The following is a 23,463-nucleotide window of genomic DNA, read 5'->3' as shown; positions in this document are numbered from 1 at the left end:
GGGAGCTGCATTTATTCCCTTTATCTGAAGGAGGGTCACTAAACAAGGCCTTGATGGTTGACTTACAAAGTTAAATGAGCGTTTCCTGAAGAAACACTGCATAAAATGCCCTTCTTGAGAATGTGAACAGCTTTTGTGCTTTATTCTGAAAGGAGATGGGATGCCTGTAAGATTAGTTCATATATATTAAAGGAAATGTCTAATTCTAGAGCAAGGCAAGTGAACTACCTCTGTGGTTAAAAGGCATCTAAGGTAGAATGGTGAAGGACAGTCAAAATTAAAAAGATACTTCTGTTAACAATTTTTATTCTCACAATTTGACCCTTATATTTAAACCTGATCACTACAGCAATCGCTACCCACCCCTCTGTCTGCCAGATCAGACTTCTGTTACTGCTAAATGGAATAGTCTGCTTCCTTGAAAAGATTTCCATCACTGGTCAAAAAAACAGAGCGGACTTTGTTTTGGTTTGCTGAAATGCAAAATATTCCCTTCTTTGGGTGAGAATGAAATCTTTTTCTCGTTATCTCCTAGTTAGGTGGGAGAGGGGCCCTTTCCGTGCAGACAGACACAGAAGCCTGCCCACGCCAGTGGTGAATTTTTGTTAATGTTCTTTTCAGGAAACAGCAGCATTTCATCTTTTTTAAGAGATTTGTCCAAGCAAGCAAATTCCACCACTCTATAAAACCATTCTATACTGAAAAATTCCATGTACTGTGTACCCACTGAACACATCTGGGTAGTGTTATAGAGGCAGCAGGACCAAGGCTAATTACCAGGACTCCTTTGCTCATGAAGTGCAGTGGCACTATAACTAGGTTAATTTTAATCCCAATCCCCTGGCCAAGTATCACAGCAAGAAGTGATGCAGATGCCGCACAAAATTATCCAAAGGATAGTTAGGGCTTTGTGCAGGGGAAAAAAGAAAAAAAAAAAAAAAAGATAGCTCAGTGTTTCCCAAACACAGAGCTCACAGACGCTTCCTGAAAAGACTCTCTCAGCTGTGAGGGAGACACTCTGCTGTGTCTCTCCTTTCTCAGGTTGTGTCATGGGGAAAATAGGAACAAGGGATTTTTGTTTGAGTAACCTTTCAGAGCAGGATATCTGCCTCATGTTCTTCTCCTATCAATTGTCACAGGGTGATAGCTGGATGATTTGCTTCAATGGGTATTCCCTTCCCAGCCCATCTGACAGTTCCGTTTCATGTTGTGTGCAGAGTTGTGGCGAGCAAGCTGCAGAGCCTGGCTGACAAGCAGTCCCCTTAGCTGCCCCACCATTTCGCCTGCTGCTGTCCCCCAAATACCCCAGAACACCCAGAACACCAGCTGGCGATCAGGAGGGCACCCGGAGGATACAAACCAACGGTGTGGTGAGAAATAAAGCAAGCGCTAAGCTCACCAGAATGGTGTACAAGAGTAGGAGACAACGAGTAGTTTGTCCAAATGAGCGGAGAAATATTAATTGTCCTCAGCAAAAGCAAAGAAACAAAAGCCATTGATGCAGGCACAAGACAAAGTCACAGAACCCATTTGCTACTCTGCTAGAATTGCAGCGGCATAAAATACGAGGCAGTGAATCAAGCCATTGCTGTGCTGTGAAGCAAAAAGACACATTACATGAATTACCCTCCCGAGAACTTCAATAGGGCCCTGTAGTTATAAATCCTGGTAATATAGCTCAAGCTGCCTCTACAACACAGACATCAGTAACGCCAGGTCTTGGCTTCCTCATCAGCATGTTCCATTGTATAACTGAGATGATTATCCAAGGCGACCAACTCAAAACTTTCCTAGACTATGCCTGAAATACAATATTACATAGTAAAGGCACGGCAGTCGACAACATCATCAAGAAGAGCAAAGTACAACATCATCAAGAAGAGCAAGTACTTGAGCTAAACACAAATGTGTGTTTGCCACAATCTTGACTTCTTATAGTAATGTGTCAAGGTTAGAGGGTCATATTTACAAATCTCTCTTTCAAGGTATATCTAATTCCTGATATTTGTGATAGATTGGGGAGCTCCATCATGCTGCTAGCTCTGCTAGAAGTGTTGCACCAAGCAGGAGTATTTCACCCTTGGGGAAATTACCCCCCCCCCTCAAAGTGCAAAGAAAACCTAAGACCGTAAATGGAGTAGGTGAGAGAGGGAAAGGGAGGGTGCGTGAATAAAGTGAGCAGTGGGACTTCCCTGAGGAGGTGGTGTGCGTTGGCAATCTCTTTTTCTCCCTGTAAAATAACAATTCTTGTATGTACTTCTTCAGAATTGTAAAGTACAGCTATCAACATCAACAGACTTTGTGTTTTCATGCCCAAAGTATGATCCCAGTGGCATCTAATTAAATTTTTTAATATGAGTTATGGAGAGCGATAAAGGCAAAACAATATACACAAGGGAACAAACCAACTAAAACTTTACATTAACACACCTCTTACCTCATATTAAGATCAGTCAGGGACATTTTACATCCATTAAAAGCAATGCAAGCTAAAAGAAAAGCAGAAGGCACAGCTTCTCAAATGTGCTTAAGTTTCATAACGTAATTGTAAAGCATTCTGAAAAAGTAGAAACACCACTTACGTGGTGACAAAAGTGACTAGAAACCAGATACACTGCATTTAAATACAGGTGAAGTCAGAAATATGATTCTACTTTTCTCTTTTTTGTCTCTGATATTTATCCAGTTCTTATTAAAGTGGTTTTACAATCTTTAATGCGTTTATCTTAATGACAATGGTACCATATAAAGAGATTATACAGAGCTCATTCAGGGAACGGGATTTGGCTGCTAGTCCAATACCATGCTAACACCTTAGCCATTGCATCTTCTGTACTTAGGAGAAACTTTCTCATCCCAGGAGAAATTTTTATCCTTTGAGTATGAAGGGCAAAAACACGCAAAAAGAAAATCAAAGACCAAACTCTACAGTTAAGAAACACTCCAAAGAGATTTGCATTCTCCTAATGGTAAGCTGGTTATGCGTAATCACTAGAAGAATTATTTTCTTAAATGTCTAAGGACATTCTTCTTAAACCCTTAAATGTCTAAGGACACAGCGTACAAATGAACTTTATTCTCTTGAAACCTAAATTTATTTTATTGTTACAATTAAAACAATGCTGCTCCAAACTCAGAATATATAATATATTATCTACTTCAAGTATCTTCTTGGAAAATCAGAAGAATCAACAACAACAACATAAACGGAAAGAAAAACCCAGAAAAAAAAAAACCATGAGGCCAAGCAGACAGTGAAACTACAGCACTGCATAGGGATCCCAGTCACAATGGCATGCTCTGCACTTCAGAAAGCAGAAGATCACTTTTTTCACTCATAACTTTTGTACTGACAGGCACTCATACCAATGAACTATTAGGGCATGTACAGTCAAGAATACAGTATAGAAAAAAAATATTTTTGCATGCATTTAGTAAATCTGTACAGTACAACCACATATTTTATGCTGGAACTAGAGAACGAAGGAGATTACAGATAAAAGTATGACATTCTTTAGAAGCCACAAAGCCATTTTAGCAATAGGATCCCTCTCTAGAGGATTAGTCACATGACAATTTAAGGATATTGCTGTACTACAGAATGAAGTTATGCTTGTAATCTGGTAGGACAAGCTTATTCTTTGCTGGTTTTCCTTAGGGCACTAGAAATAGTCTTGAGTCCATCTGTGACCTAGAAATGTTGGGTAAGATCCAACTGGGGCAAAAAGGACAGGGTTTATTTCCTGTTCATCTAAACAAGCTGGAGTATGTCCCATACACACAGATGCCTATTATGTGCATGATATTAATCATGCCTGATTAAGGGGTCTGACTTAAAAAGCATGGAGGATCACCACACATTTCTTTTCCCTGCTCTTTCCAGCCCCTAAGATACCAGAGTTAATTATTACTCTCTTCTAAATAATCCTTATTTGCCATGGTCACTCTTTATAATGGACATCGCTACATCATTAAAGCCATCTTGGCCTCTGGTCTCTAATCAATGTTTAAATAGCAGGCTTTCCCAGTCAAAGTGAATACTTGGTAGCAACTAAAAGACCATCTTTTGGGGAAAAATGAGAACAAAAATTGATAGGAAAGATGGAATGGAGCAGCATAAAGCATTTAACCCCTCCAAAAGCTGCACAAGAAAAAGGCAATTATGGAAGGGCTGGATAGAAGAGGTTTAGCCAGCAGTGTGCCCAGGTGGCCAAGAGGGCCAACAGCATCCCAGCCTGTATCAGGAACAGTGTGGTGAGTAGGACTAGGGAAGTGATCATCCCCCTGTACTTGGCACTGGTGAGGACCTACCTCGAGTACTGTTTCCAGTTTTGGGTCCCTCACCACAAAAAAGACATTGAGGTGCTGAAGCAGGTCCAGAGAAGGGCAACAAAGCTGGTGAGGGGTCTCAAGAATAAGTGTTATGAGAAGCGTTTGAGGGAGCTGAGATTGTTTAGCCTAGAGAAAAGGAGGATGAGGGGAGACCTTACCGCTCTCTACAGCTACCTGAAAGGAGGTCATAGAGAGGTGGGGGTCAGTCTCTTCTCCCAAGTAACAGGCCATGGGACAAGAGGAAACGGCCTCAGGTTGCACCAGGGGAGGTTTAGACTGGATAATAGGAAAAATTTTTATACTGAAAGGGTTATTAAGCATTGGAACAGACTGCCCAGGGAAGTGATTGAGGCACCACCCCTGAAGGTATTTAAAAGACGGGTAGACATAGTGCTTGGAGAGATGTTTTAGTGATGGTTTTTGTCAAGAGTTAGGTTGATGGTTGGACTAGATGATCTGACAGGTCCCTTCCAAGAAAGACAATTCTACAATTCCATGATTCTATGATTTTAGCAGCAGCAGGCTGTTTGGCAGCACGCAGGAACCTCTGTGCAGCCCGGCTGGCAGGGCAGGCTCTGGCCCTGCCGGCGCCAGACCAGGCTAGGCTCCGAGGGGCGTTTTTGGTGCTTCTCCACTTTTGTCACTTCAGAGCCACTCTTCCTAGGGCTGCCTCCACCGATAGCCAGGGCGCTTTGAACGTCGACAAGCCCAGAGGAGGAGGCAGCAAGCCGGGGCGGGGGCGCACACAAGGCCTTTTGTTCCGGGGGTCCCGTTTCACGCGGGGAGAATTCGAGGTGAGCGCCTTTGAAAAGGTACGGGCGGAGTCGCCGGCTCACAAGGAAGCAGGGCCATCAGCTCCTCGCTCTATGTGTGTGGGGCTTACCTTCCCTCTTCCGCGATGGACGAGGAGGGAGGGGGGAAACAGATCCCCCCGAAGAGCCCTCACCTCAGCCGTGCCCAGCCCTCCCCTCTCCCCAGCCCCTCAGCGCCGCCGCGATAACCGCCCCCGCGCGCGGCGCTAACGGCCGCTCGCGCGCGGCAGAAGGGGGGGGGGGGGTGGGCCGCCGAGGCTCCACCTTCTCTCTCCCCGAGCGTGGCCAATGGGGAGGGCGCTATGCAAATGAGCGGGGTAGCCTGGCGGCGGGACGGGCGGCCGAGCGGGGAGAGGCGGCGGCGATGCGGCGCGTAGCGGCGGTGTAAGTGCCCCGCGCGTTCCCTCATCAGCGCTCCGCAGCCATGAAGTACAAGGTGAGCCGCCGGGGCAGGCACCGTCTCTTGGGGCTGGGGTATGGGCGGGCGCTTAGAGTCTCACGGGCTTGTCAGCGGCTCCCCCCGGGGCGACCCTCGCTGACAGAAGCGGGGGGTGGTGGCCGGCTCGGGAGTCCCCTGGGCACCCCCCGCCTCAGGGCAAGGGGCTACAACCGTTGGCCCGGGGGAACGGCCAAGCCTCCCCTCGCCCGCTGGGCCCCAGGGAGGTGTCGGGGGGGAAATGAGAGCGGCGGCAAGCCGGAGGAGACCCCCCGCCCCGGGTGCTCTGGTGGCGGGGGAAAGGGGCTTCCCCCCACACACGACGAGCGCTGGGGGTCCCCGGCCGGTGTCTCGGCTCCTCTCCGGTTAACGGTATCTCGGGAAAGGCGGGTTCGTACGCGATGCCCGGCATCGGTTTGGGACAGGTATCTATCGGCGCTTCTCCCCGCCAGGTAATTGTAATTCACCCGGTTTTCCAGCCCTTTGGGAATGTCTCGGTCTCGCAGTGCCGTTTTTCAGGGCGGTTTGTTTGGTAGGTGACAAGCAAAGAAAAAAAAAATAATACAACTGTATATTTAAAAAAAAAAATAGATAGCCTATCCCCCCCTTTCCCATGCTAAATAAAATAAGTAAGTTAGCTTAACCTTTTAGCAGAGGGTTTTTTTCAGAAGACACAAATGTGGAGACTTTCATTGTAATACTACTCTACTTAAAAAACGTCTGGGCAAGGTACTGAATTGCCCACGAGGCATTAGATTACTGTACAGACATACCGTAATCTTATGTGATTGGAAAAAAGGGGGGAGGGAAGGAAAAAACTTCCCTTCCTCTGCCAAAAATAACTTCAATAAAAGGGTGACTTGGAAATATCACACGTTATATACTTACTTGGAGACTAACTTGCTTTGGAAGTGAAGTCCATCTTCTTACTGAATTTAGGCAGCATAATGTAAAAGAGCCCTGATGCTGTAACATTGTATAAGGCTTATAAACCTGGTCAGAATGGGATATGCGAGTCATACCTAGGTAAATATACACAGATTTTGATGCTTTTCCATATATCTCTGAGCTCAGCCCAAGCTTTCAGGATCTCCCATACCCAAACTTTGGGAAACGTCAGAGTTAAGCTTTCAAAGCTGCTGCTGATTTCTCCATCTCATGGTAGTTAATAATAGCAAGGAAAAAGAAATGATATAAATATAGATGGACAAAGATATTCCATGCCTTTGAAAATTTTGATCTGGATATGATAGGACTTTTTTTGAGTGTTTGATTGTTTGGTTGGTTTTTTTAATTCTGTCTCAGGCAACTGACTGATTTGAAGCCTGAGATTAAATTCATCTCCTGTCGCTTCCTACTCTGCTTCATGCTTTATGCCTGCTTAGAAAAGCTGTGACTCTTAGCATAAAATGTCAGATACTTGGGGGTAGAAGAGCAGTGTCACTGTTAGTCGACATCTCATGAACTGCTTTCCAACTGCGCATGGCTAAGCGACACTTGTATCCCAGTGGGAAAATAACGGTCCTGCGTAGTTATACAGCTTCCTGACTTCTGTTGTCACCATCCATCCGTACTCTGCTGCAAGGAGACCATGCTTCATGTGTAGCCCAGTGGCACTGCAAGAACAGGGACTGATAAGGTGGCTCAAAAGGGGGAATTCTTTCCTTCTCTGTAATGTTTCTTTTGCCCTGTCTGGTTGGAATGAGCATTTTGGTTTGTGATTACATAATTCTAGACAAAGAAAGAACAAGATGTTTAAAAAAAAAAAAAAAGACTGAGGGTTTTGGCCTCAAAAACTTTCTTGTCAGACTAGGGTGTTTACTTTCCCTGGGAAATGTGAAGTAGTTAGTTACACTGTTTAACTAGGACAAACATCCTTAGATTTATTTCTTATAGGTGGAGTAACATATAAAGAAAATACCGGCTCATTCAGTCTGTTTTATTTGGGTTTTTTTGTATTTTCTTTCTTTCTTTTATTTTGGTATAGAAAAACAAAATTCCTGTAGTTTTTATTGTATACACAAAATAAAGGAACAGAGCATGTTCATGGCCTACATGGGGACATATGAATGACACACCAATGACACCACATTCAGAGGTGGCTTAACTTCCAGGTGCAGAGTTGGGTCTTTAAATGGAGACACCTGCTCCAGGTGTTATGTTGGGGCCTGCCATTTTTACTTTCATTGTGATAGTCCATAAGATAACACCTCATTTAATGAAATTATTGAGATGCCTGTTATGGTTTAATTGGAGTATTAACAGTTGGACAGAACAGGAACTGACTCATGTGTGAGACCTGGAGTATGTGTCTCTGTCACTCCTGGCTTCACTTTCAGTGTGACTAATCCCAAGGTCATTTCTGATCTAGAAATCCTTTCTGGTACTTGGTCTGCCCCTTTTTTGGGGCTTATAAAGGTTTTGAAAACTTGTTCCCTCTCTTCTTTCACCTAGATTTCTTTTATTGTCTATCCCACTCTTTAAACATTCTTCCAACATAATACTCAAGTCTGAGTCCTCTGAAAGCCATTGGGAAAATCAGTCTGCATTTCAGCAAGTTCAGAATTTTACCTTATATATGTCTCTACATTTCTGCATATCTTTTGTGCACTGTATATGATTCAGTGAAGGTGTGACTGTTTAAAGCAAAGACAAACTTGATCCCAGGTTAGGTCCTGTTCTACTGTTCATGTACTAGTTAAATATTGGAGAATACAAAAGTTACTCTGAGCCATGGTAGTTGTTAAGCATAACAAATACTTGTATGTTGGTTGTGAGCATTTCTTACTCCTACTTGTCTAAAAAGCTACTTTCAGAAACTAATTCCTGTAGGGTGCAGTTGTATTATGGCAATACCCCAGTTCTTCATGTGATGACAACAGCAGCATCCTTTTGCACTAAATCTCCATATACTGCAAAACTGCGTCCCATCAAGTTCTCACAGGATGCCATTTCAGTATTCTGTAATCCTGAAGGTAGGATCAACCCTCTCTGAAAGCAAACCCAGACTGTGATTCCAAGGATGAAGCAGTTACAGCTAAAATGTAGTATGTAGGAACAGAAATACCAGTGGGTTATCATGATCAGAGAAGAACATGGATGGGAGAGGATGTATCTGGCCAGCAATTCCAACACCCTTATCTCAGGCCATAGAAGTGTGACAGAAGCAAAAGGGAGATCACATTATCATAACAAGGCTTTTGTAGCTTGTTGGCTGTTCACAAGCAAGACAATAAAGAAGGGGGAAAGGAGAAAGGGGGACTTATCTTTTTACGAAAAGATCCAAACTGTTAGTGAAAGAGGAGAGGAAAAGAAAACTACATTCCTTACCTCATTTAAGCTGAAAGGAATGACGTAGATGTAAAGTATGAGGTCTTGATTATCTATTTTTAGACAATTTGTTGGGCAAGGAAGAAACCTAAGTAAATAAGAGTTTGAAATGCCTGCCATTTGTGCTAAGGCACAGTCCTATAATATATAGACTTGATTACAATGCCTGCACGCCAAGATAAACAAAATAGTGTCACTAGGAAGAAATACTATATTCCCAACCAGAAATGCTTGTGAAAAGCTGCTTGTAACCCTGGCAATGAAAGACTTTTAAGTGTCGGGCCATGTCAAGGGAAAAGAACTGCCTGTACTAACCAGATCCTCTCTGTTTCATTTGTTTCTCACACTCCTCTTTGTTTTCCTTTTTTTTTTTTTCTGGTATCTCAGCAATCACAGGGTGACAGTCAAACTTAGAAGTACATAGGAACTGTAAAACCTTGTCAAAGGTAATACTAGAGGAGCAAACCAACAAAGGGAAAAACTGTCCAAGTTTGTGGTGTCTCTATTACTGTGAATTTGCAGTGGAAGTTCTGTGATTTTTATCTTCTCTGTGTGTGTATGGAGGGAGGTGGCAGAAGTCTATCAGGGTCAGGCCTAAATCAGCAGCAGCACTAGTGAGATGTAGCAGTAGGACTGGCTCCTGGCTGTTACAGCTAACAGCATGTAGGTAATTTGCATGATTTCTAAAACTTTGTGGTTTTATTCTAACAGCTGCTCATGAGTAATGTAGATGTAAGTCTATTTCATCAAGAAACTGGTAGCGTAATCTGTCTCTGTCAAGTAATTCCTAGTATATGATGGGGAAGCAGAACTGCCACATGAACACTCTTCTTTATATTTTTGATAGTTCCAATTCAATTTGACCCTAGATAGTACAAGGGGCATTGAATACTAATCTGCGGCTTTTGCTTGTGCTTTTAAGATCCTACTAGAGGTTGCAGTCACATTAAACTATAACTTTGCCTTAAGGTATCTTGACCCAGCATTAGTTGTTCCAAACAGTGCCATACTATCAAAAGACCCAATTAGTCTTTGGGTCCTACCAGATCAGAGAGCAGAACTGCCGGATAGTAAGACTTCATGGAAACATCTTCTGCAAAGAAAAATCAAAGGACATTACAGGAGAGTTTGGTACCCCCTTCTAAGCCGCTAACCATTTTGCAGAATGCAGGCTAGACTTTAGAGAAGTCTCATGAAGCGTTATTGTAAACTCATTAAGTGTTAGTCTACAGTTAGTGAGACCACGCACAAACTCACCTTTGGAATCTTACAATCTCAAGCAGAGCAATAAGCAGGGTTAGAAAAGATTATGCTTGCACTGATATCTTATCACTGAACATTGAACTCCTGCGTGTGGTGGCACGGGAGAAGTTTTTATTACTGAACTGCTTGTATTCCCTTACAAATACCAGTCATTGCAACAAGGCCAGGTGCATCTAGTGACCTGAGTAAAACTTTGAATGAGGCAATTCTCTTGAGTCACACACACCTCCACGCACCACTACTGGAATGGGTGCACCTAATTGCTGCTTTGGCCAGCTTAGAAATGGTAGGAGACAAGAAACCTATTTGTCTTCTTGCAAAGAGCCCGCACTCATATTAGTCCTCAGGCAAGCATGAGGCCCTGCTCTTGCACAGCAGTGTGGGAAAAGAGGATGTACCCTCAGTATCTGCAAATAGCAAACAGTCTTGTGTCTCTGTGCATACAAAAAGTACAAAAGCATGACCGGAGCTTAGGGCTTCCTCCTTGTCACATTGCTGTTATCAAAGGTGTTGAGGGCATGGGAATGACATCTGCATTCAGTAGATGGGCCTAGGTCACTTAAAGGCCTAGCTAAAGTCACTTTTGTTTTGCTTATTTTCTTTGGACCAGCTTATCACAGACATTTAAGTACTTAAATCCTATTCGTACCAACAGGAGTTAGGAACCTGCCTGTCTCCAAGATCGAGTTTAATTTCATTTTCAAAGCGACATGAGCACTTAAGAGGAGCATGCACAGGTGTCTGCCTGAGCAGCAGTGATTGTTGAGAACCCTTATCTTCTACTGTTCCCATTTCTAGCTGCCCTTGATGGAGGCAAGTAGCTGGACTTCTTGAGACACTAAAGTCTGCACACCTCTGTAGGAGCCCACATTCAGTGACACTTGGAATTGTAAATATGCCGGTCACTTCTGAAGATGCTTCTTTATGTAATAAGTGCTCTCTGAGCATCCATGAAAGCAATGGACCTGTTACAACAGTACTCTGACACATGAAAGATGCTTTATGCTAAGTCTTCAGTAGGGTTGATCAGACAGTCCTCTGGGACTGTACCACCAAAGAATATTTATGGCATGCATTTGGCAGTATTTGTTAACTCAGGTTACCATTGAGTAAAGTGGCATTTAGAGGTACTCCTTGCTGCCTGGAAATGGCTGCAGCTCTCAGTATCGGTGAAACTGGGTCACTTAGCAGCTAAGAGTACAGCCCTTGAATATTGCTGCCTGTCTATCACAGGCTGCTCTTGGCAAGTGACCTTTTTCTTTTGCCTGTTGGTCTAGACATTACAGTAGTGGAAACTGTCTTAATTTTAAGGAGTTCATTTTTCCACAGCAGATTTGCACGTAGCTTGCATTTGACAAGAAACAGGACTGCTAAAGCTATCGTTTGCAGTCCTAGAAACACAAGTGCATAGCATGACAAAAAATGTGTATTTTTTTTCTCTATAGGGATGAGGCCTGTTCTCGCCTTTCTGTTTTGGTGTTTGTTTTAAAAACACTTCATTCACAGTCAGAGTGGATTAGCCCACTTGGAAAAGCGTAATAAGAATGGATTTACTCTACAGCAATGCAGTCAGCACATCAGAAGCCCTTTTTTAAGCAGGCCTCAGTCACAGCAAAGTTGAAAATTTTAGCAGGAGCAATACTGTGAATCATTTGGTGGCAACAAATCTTAGAAAATGCTGAAGGATCCTTGGATTAGATCTCAATTCCTTCAACGATTCTCTTTCAAAGGAATTTTTTGATCCAAAGGGTTAAGTACAAAACAACTGGAAGCGTGCACTCTGTTTAACGTACAGCCTGCAGTAGGTAGGGTCATGAACACCCTTGTCCTATGGACTTTACATCCAGTTAAAATGCTTAGGATAATAAACCAATTTTTAGTGTTACAGAAGGGCGTAGTTTACAAGCAGATGTCCTCTCTTTTTTTCTCTCTCTGCCTGCTTATATTGCTTTATCTTGTTTGCAGCCCAGAAGCTGCACAAACCAATCTCTCACGCGATCAAGAATACAGTTAAAGTTGTATTTCAATCTGAGACTAAGCACAGTAACTATAAACGGTTAAAACGTGCCCCCACACTCTCCCTCTCTCTTCTCCAGGGCTATGCTTCCCTAGAAAATGTCAGCTTGGCAAAATTGAGCTCTTCTGGGAGGCTTGTTGACTTTTGGCCAGTGCCCTGTGGTATGGAGAAGACCCTGACCGAACGTGGCAAGTCTCATCTGCCAGCCAGGCCCCGCTCCCCTGGAAGCATGTCTGATTCACAGGCAGCTTGCTGCAATCCCCTGCCCCCCAGCCTGCTGAGGACTGGTAGGAGCCTGGAAACATTCATTCCCAAGCTTGTTTTTCATCAGTAAGCTGGACTCTCAGAGCATCCCAAGTTGTGGCTCCTGTGTGGTATCCCAGAAAGTAACACTAAACTGACAGAAAAGGGTGACTTTCTCTTCTATGGAGAATTTTTGGAGAGACTTAGGGGAAGAAGACCATGCCCCAGTTTAGCTAAGTTCTAGATTTAAAAAAAAAAAAAATAAAACCCCCATAGTTTCCAAAGCTTAAGATACCAGACAGAAATAAATTGGTGACAATACTGAGGTCCTATGTCTACACAGCTATGGTTTCTTGACAATTGAGTTGTGATTGTTTCCCCAGAGCTGCACAGAGAAGGGTTAAATTTGGGAGGAGGGGTGGCTTTTTTTTTTTTTTAAGGAAACTTTGTCTGGGAGAAGTCTGCTCGCAAATGCCAGAAAATGGAAAACTGAGAACTCAAAACACACGTTTCAGGATTCTTTCCTTCCATCCTTTTTTTTTTTTTCCTTCCCCTCCTGCTCTGCTCCTTCAATTCTTAAGCATTCAACATCCGATCTCCTTTCATTAAGTTTTTAATTGCTTGCCTGAGGGAGAGAGGTTAGGTTTTCCATCTGCTTTTTGATTTTGATGTACTGCAGTTTAATCACAGTGAGATCATATTTACTCTAAGGCTATTGTTTGCATGCTTTATTTTTCCCCCCCTGTTGATGTCACAGAAGGCACACAGCCCTCAGATTTGAAAAGGCCTTTTAAAGTCATGGAACTAGATCACACCCTTCCTTGGGTGGGGGGAAAGGAAACTGGTTACGAGGGTAAAACATACACAGAAAGCTTTGCGAGTTAGGTGTGGTGGAATTTCCCAAAATATTAATAGGTCTTGAAGGTAAGTCAGGGGATGTGGTTTGTATTCCCAGAAAGACCAAAGAAAATGGTATTTTGGCACTCCTGTAAAACCCCAGAAACTCAGAGGGCAGGAGAATAAGATCAGGATATGTCATCAGTGAATCCCTGCTCTGCTTCACTGTAACTATTACTGTCGCTAACCGCATCTGCCTTCTGTGATAGCTCCAAAACAGGGTGGGTGGTCTCACAAGACAGAAGCAGTGTGCATTATTCTCAGGGGTGTTCCCCAGGGCTGAGCGAAAGAGCATTACCTCAGATATGCCCTTTTCTAGCATAGCTATGACCTGTTGTGTCTCACTGCGCAGGCTCCAAACAGAAGGTTGCTATGTAGTAAAAGGGAGCTGCCACTTCCGTTAAACTCCCCCTACAAGTTCACTGAGCACCTCAGAGGTTTTGTGTGATGTAAATAGTGTTTGTGATACAATACATCCATCCTTCACTGCATCAGAAACAGAAGGGGTAAAAAGGGGTAAAAAAACTCCTTATTTAACATCTGACCTCAAATTACATTTCTATAATTACCTTTGTAATGTCCAGGAAATCAGAGCAGCACCTCCATACCTCACATTCCCTCTAACTAAAATAAAATAAAACAAGCCAAGCCAAACACAAAAACTCAAGAGACAAAAGAATATCATCCAAACGAACAAATCGAAGCCTAGATTATTGTCATTCTAGCCAATGTAGAGTTACCATTTTGTTGCTCTTAGAGATAGATCGAGAGACAGAAGACTTTCTTTTCAACTCGCTTGTCCAGTTTGAAGTGTCAGGCACAGTAACAAGCCGGTGCACTCATTGCAGAGCAGTGAAGCGTTTCATTCACACAGGCCAAAGCTTCAGTTAGGATCTCTTGCTCTAACCTTCGCTTTTGCACTTCTCCCTTTTTTTACTTCCCCACCACCTTTTCTACCCTCCTAATTCTTTTGGGTTCATGCATTTGGATTCCTTCCCAAGAAGGAAGAAAGCAAGAGAGTACTTAAAAAGTGGAATTGTGGACTTTGCCTGTAATAGTCAACTGAAACATTACTATGCTGAGCTTTTGCCACCAGGCTCCCTCTTTTACCATTAGCTGTGAGCCAAGGAAGCTTACAGTCCCCAGGGCCAGCAGGCAGACCCACACTCTGACCTAGATGCTGACAGCCTTTCAGGGTCCTCTTGCTGAAGTTGTAGTAACTGCAACACCCTGGTAGTGCAGCAAGCACTTTCATATATATTGTGGTGGCACTTCCTGCCTCCTCTATGTAGTTACCGACTTAAGATAAAAAGTACCTGCACACAGCTTGTTGCTGGTGGTTAGCTGTTACAGGTCTGCACACGTGGGGGGGGGCGTTACAGCCAAGCAGCAAGGTGCCATTTTGCAGTCCATTCCCCATGGCAGTGCCCCCAGGGATATGTCTAAGAACATGCCAGTGCAGCTTCATGTGTACTAAATACTAGCTTTGCTGTTTGCCCTGTCTTCTTCCAGGTTTGAAGAGACCAGCAACAGACATTTTTTCAAGGCTGAATGTCTTACACAGTAACCTCTGTCAACTTGTATTAAGTAGCCTTAATGAAAAGTTGCTTATTATAAATAGACCTGTTACCTGCTGTGCCTCAATAGTTTCTTTCCTTGCCAAGACAGCACAATAAATTCTTTATTTAAGGGGCAGCAACAGTGAGAAACAGAAAAAGAGATGGGAGCTAAAAAGCACCAATGTTAAACTGTCCAATGACTCTTGCACCAAAGCCCTTCTGTCAGAAAGCACAACAGAGCCCGAATTTCTCTCTCTTCTACCAGTACTGCTTGTAGTCAAACTATTTCTCTCAAAATAAAACTCAAATCTTTACTGGATTTTCAGGTCGGTTCTTCAGTCTCATAGGCAAATCATTACTATTAGGCCTGTTACAACCACAAGGGTACATAAATGCTTAAGCTTACTTTGGAACAGCAGCAATTCATTTTAAAGAAATCTAAAGCAGAAAAAAGCGTAGTGAAAATGAAAAGGAGAGAGGGGAATCTTTATTAAAAATATTGTGTGATGGATAATTAAAAGAAATCCAAAGTGAAGCTACTGGTTTGTGCATAGACGCTCGTTTGGGGTGACTCTCCCCACCTTTCCTTTCTTTGTTCCTCTCTTCCTTCCTTCTCCTAAGCTAGCTAAAGATAGAAGAGAAGCCATTTTGCATTTTAAGAAACCCTTTGTCCAGTAATAGAAAGAAGGGATCCCACCCTTTTTCAGTTTAAGGGCAGAGGCGGTTTCCCTGGTTCTATTTTCACATAAACTTTATGCATAGGAAGCGATATTTAAAAACAAGGCAACACAGAACAAAACGACATGCCCCACCAGCCAAGCACAGAGCAAGGATCAGTATCCACAAGCCTGCATGCTCTGGAACATCCTCATATTGCACCTCTGAGGGAAGCGACTGAAATTCTTCAAGCTTAGGGTTGGTTGGACCTTTTCCTCGAGTGTTCATTCATTGCAGAGCTGGCTGAGGAGTCCAGTCGGCAGCACTGCCCCAGGAGCTTGGCACCACGACGCTCAGCCCTTAAAGAGTCCATTGTATTTAATCTCATAGCGTGTCATTTATTATTCCTGTGTTTGCTTCCATGGCTGTGGGCACCTCACACGCTCTTGTTACCCACGTCACTGGATGTGTTTACTCTAACAGAAGGAGTAGATGTTTCCACCGCTCTCTTTAACTCTTGCCTCTTCCCTCTTCTGCCATTCAGCCTCATCAACAAACAGCCTTTTCATCTCCTCCAAGCCACAAATTACAGAATTCAAGTTTCAAATTACAGAAATCAGTTCCCTTAGCTGTGTTAAGGGAGAAGCTGCTGCCCAAGCATTCACACACCATTCAAAGATTCGCACACACGCACACCACCTGAGTCTTTAACTGCTCGGGCCAGGGCCCCTTCGCAGTAGGCGACCCCAGTGGGCTGACGGGTGCCCCTTTCGAATCCTCACACACATGCTTATTCTCAGGTGTGTTCCCTCCTTCTTCAGACCTGACCCTAGGTTTCCTACAGCAGAGTCTCAGGCATCAGATTTTATAAGAATAAGTAATTTAATTGAAAGGTACGGCAGCAAGGTCAGCCTGGGCTGGGTGCCTCCGCAAAGGGAGAGACCTCGAACAAAGAAATCCCTGGATAACTGTACCCTTGTAATCTATACAGCCGCCCCTCATGCGTCTTTTAATCCAGTGGCAATTTTTGGTTTGGGGTCTTCTAACACCTTGTTGGATTCTTTTTTCTGTGTGCAGGCAGGCCATTGACTGCTCTTATCTTGTTGATTTGCAGTCTCTGCTGATGGACGTGGCCTCCTTATCTTCTGGTTTATGCTTCTCATGCACCTGCACTTACTAGCAGAACATGGGGAACTGAAAAGTCCCAGACTTAGGGAAAACACTACCAAAACATTAGTGTATTATTAACATTTTTCTTATACTAAAAGACTAATCACAGCACTGTACCAGCTGCTAAGGAAAGCACTAAGAAAATTAGGTCTATTGCAGCCTAAAGGCTTCAGCAAATCTAGCTACTCATGCTAAGTAAAGCTAAGCAAACAGCATAAATCACACCATATTATAACCCTAAGTAATGTATTCTAATTAAAAATTACTTATTTAAGCTGAACAACTAATACCTCTCAACAGCTGCAGGGAAGGTCAACCAAAACAGATCATATTTTTCAAAGTACTTTCATGCATCTTTATTCAGCTGCAGGCATGTTAACTGTCATTTGCAGTCGGTTAAGGAGAGAGGAGACACTTTTGCCTGTTCTGCAGTAGACCACATTTATAGCCTGTAATCCCTTCAGCATCTGAGAAGACAAATAGTTTACAGAGTCTTATTTTTTTGCTTCAGGTTCTCCAAGTGGAACAGCTGACAGCTTTCAGGGCAGCTTCTTTTGCTCTTAGTCAGGATTTACTAGGACATGCATCCTGGACACAAAAGAGAGAAAAATCTAAGGTGTGCAGAGAATATGAATTACGCCTTTCCAGGGTTTATCTAATGGACTTGCAGCTGGCATTAAAGGAAAATTCAGGGAGAATTTTTAAATCCCAGGTTCACTTTACCTAGAGAGAGCTTGAAAGTTTTACTTTTGTCTCAACCAATGTGGAAAGTTTGGACCATGGGCACTGTAATCTGCATTCAATCGAGAGAGTATCCATTTCAATTTTAGTTCTTTTAGACAGAGTTTCTGACACAAGGCATCAGTGAAGTCTGCTGAGCCCTTTCCTGCAGCACATTCCAGCTGAAATCCCCAGGCAGCAGTCATTAAGGTCTGGCTCCCTTTCTCTTTAACCTGCCAATGACTGGGGTAGCACTTTATTTAACAGAAGACTGAAAAACTTCCTTTTTTAAAAGGTGATTTTACAGAAGATGCTTTCTACTGCACTCAAGAGTCCAAGGTTAAGAGGAATTTAAGCTTCTTGAGAACAAATGGGTTTTTTTGTTTTGCCTGTACAGAGTGTTAACACCGTGGGGACCTGACCCTGGCTTCAACTTCCAAACATACCAGTGTTACTAGCAAGGCTTGAGGATACAAAAGCTGAACTGAATCTTTCCAGTCAACAAGTTATAGAGAAGCACTCATTAATTGAAATATGGCTGCTGTAACACAGGGCTCAGGAGAATGGAGCTGTATATAGATCACGCATACTTTCAGATTTTGAGGAGAGCACCACTGCACCTGTCATGCAGCTAATTTAATTGGACCAAAGGAGAGCAACAGACTCCCATCCTTAATCTTACTGAAGCTGCCAGTAAATTCATTTTATGAAGCACAGCTGATTTCTATGGCAAACGAAATTTTTTTCCCCGTCTAGGATCAGATGATTTCTCCCCTGCCATTACAGAACTTGAATTTGTAGTTCTGAATCTGTTGTCCTCCTTTTTTTCCTCTTTGTATTAGAAATATAAAGGGACTTCTGTGCAACTTGACAGTTGCCAAAACAAGATCCAAGACAAGTTTCACATTAGCCCTTTCTCTGTTGCCAGTTTGTTTAGGAAGTAGACAAGGGGTTTTTATCACTCAGTCATACAAAAAGGTCATTGATGTGTGTCTGCCTTCTCATATGTAATGTTAGTGTTGCTTTTGTGCCTGTTTCACAGACAGATGGGTGACAGAGCCATGCCTCCAAGAGCAAGTCCAATTAATTACAGATAACCCTCCCCAGCTGATGAGACCAATGAGAGGGAGTGTTGCAAGATGCAAGCTATGATGCCCACAGTATTCAAAAGCTATTAGAATTTGACAAATCAATCCAGATAAATCCCACAAGTGTTGGTCTTTGATCAGGAATTCTTTCTATGTGTGGAAAAGTAGAGACTACCATTTTGATCATCACAGCAGGTTAGAGGTACCTCTGTGGCTTTCAAAAAGTTTTCCTGATGACAGTCTGCAGTGACGGTTTCATTTTTCTCAAGACTGACTCAGCTGGCTAATGAAAGCAATGTGACACTGTTCCTGAAACTCATAGTAAGAAATCCTGTGAAGGAAGACTGAAGTCAGGGAAATACTCAAGACACAGAAGGCTTGCTTAGCAAGAACAGTGCTGGTGTTGCTGGCAACAAGCAACAGGCTTAGTGTTTCTGGTCCCAGTGCTTATTTGGAGGAATATTTTGCCTGCTTCACTGTGTCATCAGTGACTGATGCTGGTGGCATGGCTGTGGGCTATTTAAAAGGCCTTGGGGGAAATTGCTGTGAAACAAGCAGCAACCAATTAGTGTAATTCACATGCTGGTGCCTGAGTTAACACTGACAATGAGAATCTGAAGCTATTTGCAGCAAAGAAGTTCTTGAAGCATATCCAGAAAGTATTAACATGCTGCACGCCAGGTGGTGAGAAGGTCACTGGGACAGAGATAATGAGCAACTGGAAAAAAAAAAATTCACATGGGAACTTTTATCTGCTCTAATTCTACCACCATTCCAGCTTTGTTGTGAGAATCGCTTTGCTGTAGAAGCCGATCAGGCTTTTCAAATACCTTTAATCACCCAGTATAGAAGAATAAGCATTTATCATTGATTTAACCTGCTTGTTTTGTGATGCCTCCCCGCCATCTTCCCCCTTCTTTAAACAACATTCTCTGTAAATGTCTCCTTTAAATAGTCAGTTGCACAGGCTGAGCTACTTATGTTCATAGATTTTGCCTGTGAAAGACACATTACAAAGAATGTAGATAGATAGGAGATTAACTTGAACTTTTATATTGACTAGACAGGAGCTTTTCTTTTCGGAGCTCCTTGGGCTCAGCTGAGCAGCCAGGTCAACGTAGCAAGAGCACAGATGTAGCGTACAAGAAGAGACCACTGGCTTTGACCATGCTAAAGAATAATTTTACAGTTCTGCCATGGCATTGACAAAATTGCTCTCTGCTTTATCTCTATTCGCATTTCTTAGTGTTGTTGACTGATGAGCTGAGTAGACATACATCAGAGACAATCGTGGGCCCTTGTGCTGCTGTTTACATGGGAGTTCAAAATCGCAGTCCTACTTTTCCAAGCCAAAACTTAATTTATACTGACCTCACTAATGATGCTGATGAAAGTCAAAGCCAGTGTTTCTCATACATTTGAAAGCTGATCCCCTATTCAGAGAAGAGAAAACTGATCTCATACACCCTGTTTCACCACCACATCTTGAGAAAAGAATATTCATCTACCTTTTATGTGACATCTGAGCTTCCCCTTTCTCCATCCACCAGTCAGCCCTTCATACAACCTCCTGTCCAAATTCTAAACTTAAGAAAAGTTGAACTGAGCAAGTTCAAATGGAAGTCTGCTGTCTTGATGAAACACGGAGATGATGGAAAAACGTCAGTGTGTGTCAATGGGAAAAGATATAATAAGTGGGGGATAAAAAAAAGATTGATATGTTGAGAAGGAGGATAAATACGGCAGATAAAACCACTAAACTGTACTCGACATTGTCCCTTTAACAGAGGGAAGATAAATCTTCAAGGCAGCTGCATATCCTATCTTATGGTGGATTAGCAACATTTCAGTTTGTGTGCTGCATCCAAATACTTTAGCTGGGTCGCTTCAGATCCAGGGCTCCCTATATTTTTTTCAAGTGTTTATAATTACTTTATAGCCATCTCTGCTGACTGCCTTCACCAAAAAGCAGGCAGGCATGGAACAGTTGTTGCCAACACATTTGGAAACATCACCAGAGCCAAGAAATTAAGCATTCACAGCCTTTGTGTGGGGTCCAAGAATGTCAGTACAGACAGCCTGCCTATTTTCCATCGAATACCTAAGCTCGGCTGATTATTCAGAACTGGATGTGCCATGCAGGCCTGCAAAGAAAGAGGAAAGGGAGCTGGTTCGGTCTGTGAGAGATGGCGGCACTTGTTAGTAACACATCTGTACCTCACAGACCACAATCTTACATTGGCTCAAAGTTGGCCTAAAACTTCTTAGCAGAGGTACTGCTGGTAGCATAGCCACAACAAATGGAGGTCACGGCAAGCTGCAAAGAATGCCTGAAACACTAGGCAAATCCTTGGGAGTAGACCTGTATGAAGTTCCCTGTGTTAGTTTTACTGCTCCGCTTGACATGATCAAGCAAAACACATGTACAAATGCTTAAGCTATGTTGATACAGGTCAAAGACACTTCTTCGCTGCCCTTAGGCTCCTCCCAGGTTACACATAGACACATTCTATGGTAATGTTTGGTACCTAAAGTCTTACGCTTTTTGACATAAGGACAGGCCCACATAGATTGGCACAGCTTTCCCAAAGGCAGAGGCATGACACCATCTGGGGTCACTGAGCACCTTATTTTTTAAATAATGTTCTCTTCAAGATCTTTACACGGAGAGTGGGACGCTGAGGAACCTTGTCCTTTGTGGTTGGTTTGTTGTTGGTGGTGGTGGTTTTGAGGCAATGGGGGAGGAAGCTTTTTACCTATTAAGCTAGTGCTGTGTTGCACTGTGTCACCAAGGAAGTTTACAGATAGAATGAGAAGGCACAGAGCTACATACCAACATGAGGATCATAGTTCAAAAACTGTGACATTTTGTCAATTTGTGTTTTAGACTGGTTTTTCTAACCAGGTGGTCTACAAATCCCTGCCTTTAAGGAGCCTGCAGGTGGCAACTAAGAAAAGCCAGCCCACTGTCTTTACACTAAAGGGATCTGCACCTCTACTGGAAAGTCTTTTGGGACACAGCAAATGTAAAAGTGTTTGGAAACAATTGCTCTGGAACACGTCCCTGAGAGTCTGTTTCAAGTTTTACTTTAAATATCAGCTAGCTAGCTGCAGGAGTACACAGAGCACATTGATTTCCCTATTATAATGTCAATAGATCAAGGTACAAGCCCCCAGTCACAGGAACAGCATCTTAGTGCCAAGAGCAGAACTCTCCTGACTCCCGTCCAGGTGAACAGACCATATAAAGAGCTTCTATCTGACCTAGTGTTACCAGAAAAGTTCTCACTAGCAGTGCTGCTAACACATAAGCCTCTCATTTCTCCAAACTGTGACAGAGGAATCCTGTGCTACATTATTTTCTGTGTTATTTTGATTTTCTGCACGCTTCTTTTTCAAATTCAGTTCTTACTTCTCTCCACCTAGAATGTGCTTGAAGTTTTAGAAAATTCTAGTTTGTTTGTTCATTTGTTTTTCTTGCCCTTCTTTCTCCACAGAATCTTATGGCAAGAGCCCTGTACGATAATGTCCCTGAATGCGCAGAAGAGTTGGCCTTCCGCAAAGGAGACATTTTGACAGTGATAGAACAGAACACTGAAGGTCTTGAAGGATGGTGGCTCTGCTCCTTACATGGCCGGCAAGGCATCGTTCCAGGCAACCGTGTGAAACTCCTCATAGGTCCAGTGGTACAGGACAGTCCTCCTGGCCAAGATATGTCCAATTCAGGATTGATGCATCAGTCCTTCAACCAGCAAAAGATCTACCAAGTGCCAAGTTCACATGCTTCAGCACGGGACCCTGTCTACCAAGTGCCACCTTCCCATCTGAATCAGGGAATTTACCAAATACCCACTGGTCATGGACTAGTGGGACAAGATATTTACCAGGTGCCACCCTCCATGCAGAGATCTATTGATGGTCCAGCTTTGACTAACAAGGTGTGTGCATTTGCTTTCATGTCATAGCTCCAAAGTAGGACACTTTGCATTGACTACCAATTAAGTGGTTAATGTCTAGTGGTAGCCTGTGGGATATATATATATATATATTTTTATACTTCCTGGATCTTAACTATATAAAGTTACAGCAGTAACTTTACTGCTGGAGGAGGAAAAGAAATGTCTGGTTCGCAAGAGCTTGCTTAATTTTCGATTGATAGACACAGTAGAGCATTTTGGATCTGTGCTACCGCAGCTGCTAAAGGTGTGGGGAAGTATGTGATCTTGTGTCCTCACAGGCTCCCCAGGGAGGCTGAAGCATATCTGGCCTATGGCAGTCTTGCATTATATACTCAAGAGAGCTGCTGTGGTAAGATTAACTCTCCCACAAATTAATGAACAGTTACATCATCTGCCCAAGTAATTTTTGTTTAATTAAAAATGATGTACTGCCTTGCGGCAGAAGTCCCAGTGGATCTGAACTACAAAGGGAAAGCAATGATTGATGAGACAAGGGCCATACTTGGAAGAGTGAGGGAACAAGATGATGATGATAATGAGGGATGTTTTGGTACCAAACCTAAAGTTTTTAAGAGTGCACTTGATGTTCATCTACAGCAAAATTTCTTGATTGAAAGTAAGAGCTGCAACGGCTCTATGGTGCAGCCGTTTTTGCAGCAGCCGAGAGCTCCCAAAGCTCCAGTGAGAGGCATTGCATTATGTGGGTCCCCCTTATTCCTGCTGTCCCTCTCAGGCTTTCCCCATCTCCTGTTACTCCCTCATTTTACTTTCACAGGATACCTGCCAGGTAGCCTGATGGCACACAGTGCCTTGATGGCTGAAAATAGTTAGGAAAGGTACCTGAGGTAGGAAGGAGATTCTCCTGGCCTTCCAGACCCCTTGTTGCCAGGCCAAAAAGAAGTTCCTACAGGCCCCCCATTCCCGGCTCAACAGCTCCAGCTATTAGCATTTGCCTTACCTTTAGAGCTTAAAGCATGGCA

General features: G+C 43.2%; 1 protein-coding gene across 3 annotated transcripts in view; it reads left to right on the top strand.

Annotated features, from left to right (window-relative positions):
• NEDD9 (neural precursor cell expressed, developmentally down-regulated 9) overlaps nt 1-23,463 on the top strand; it is a 105,247-nt gene that overhangs the window by 59,679 nt on the left and 22,105 nt on the right. For 2 of the 3 annotated variants that reach the window (XM_054190168.1, XM_054190169.1), the window contains one exon: nt 22,022-22,462. In XM_054190168.1, coding sequence (XP_054046143.1) covers nt 22,022-22,462 — 441 coding nt within the window. Of the gene's footprint in view, nt 1-5,482; nt 5,581-22,021; nt 22,463-23,463 lie in introns of those variants that run through there. The other variant, XM_054190167.1, reaches the window with a different exon arrangement.

The sequence above is a fragment of the Rissa tridactyla genome, chromosome 2, assembly GCF_028500815.1.
Source record: "Rissa tridactyla isolate bRisTri1 chromosome 2, bRisTri1.patW.cur.20221130, whole genome shotgun sequence".
In the NCBI taxonomy this organism is placed as follows: Eukaryota; Metazoa; Chordata; class Aves; order Charadriiformes; family Laridae; genus Rissa; species Rissa tridactyla.
The sequence above is the reverse complement of the archived record's forward strand: the minus strand, read 5'-3'. Positions and strand labels throughout refer to the sequence as shown.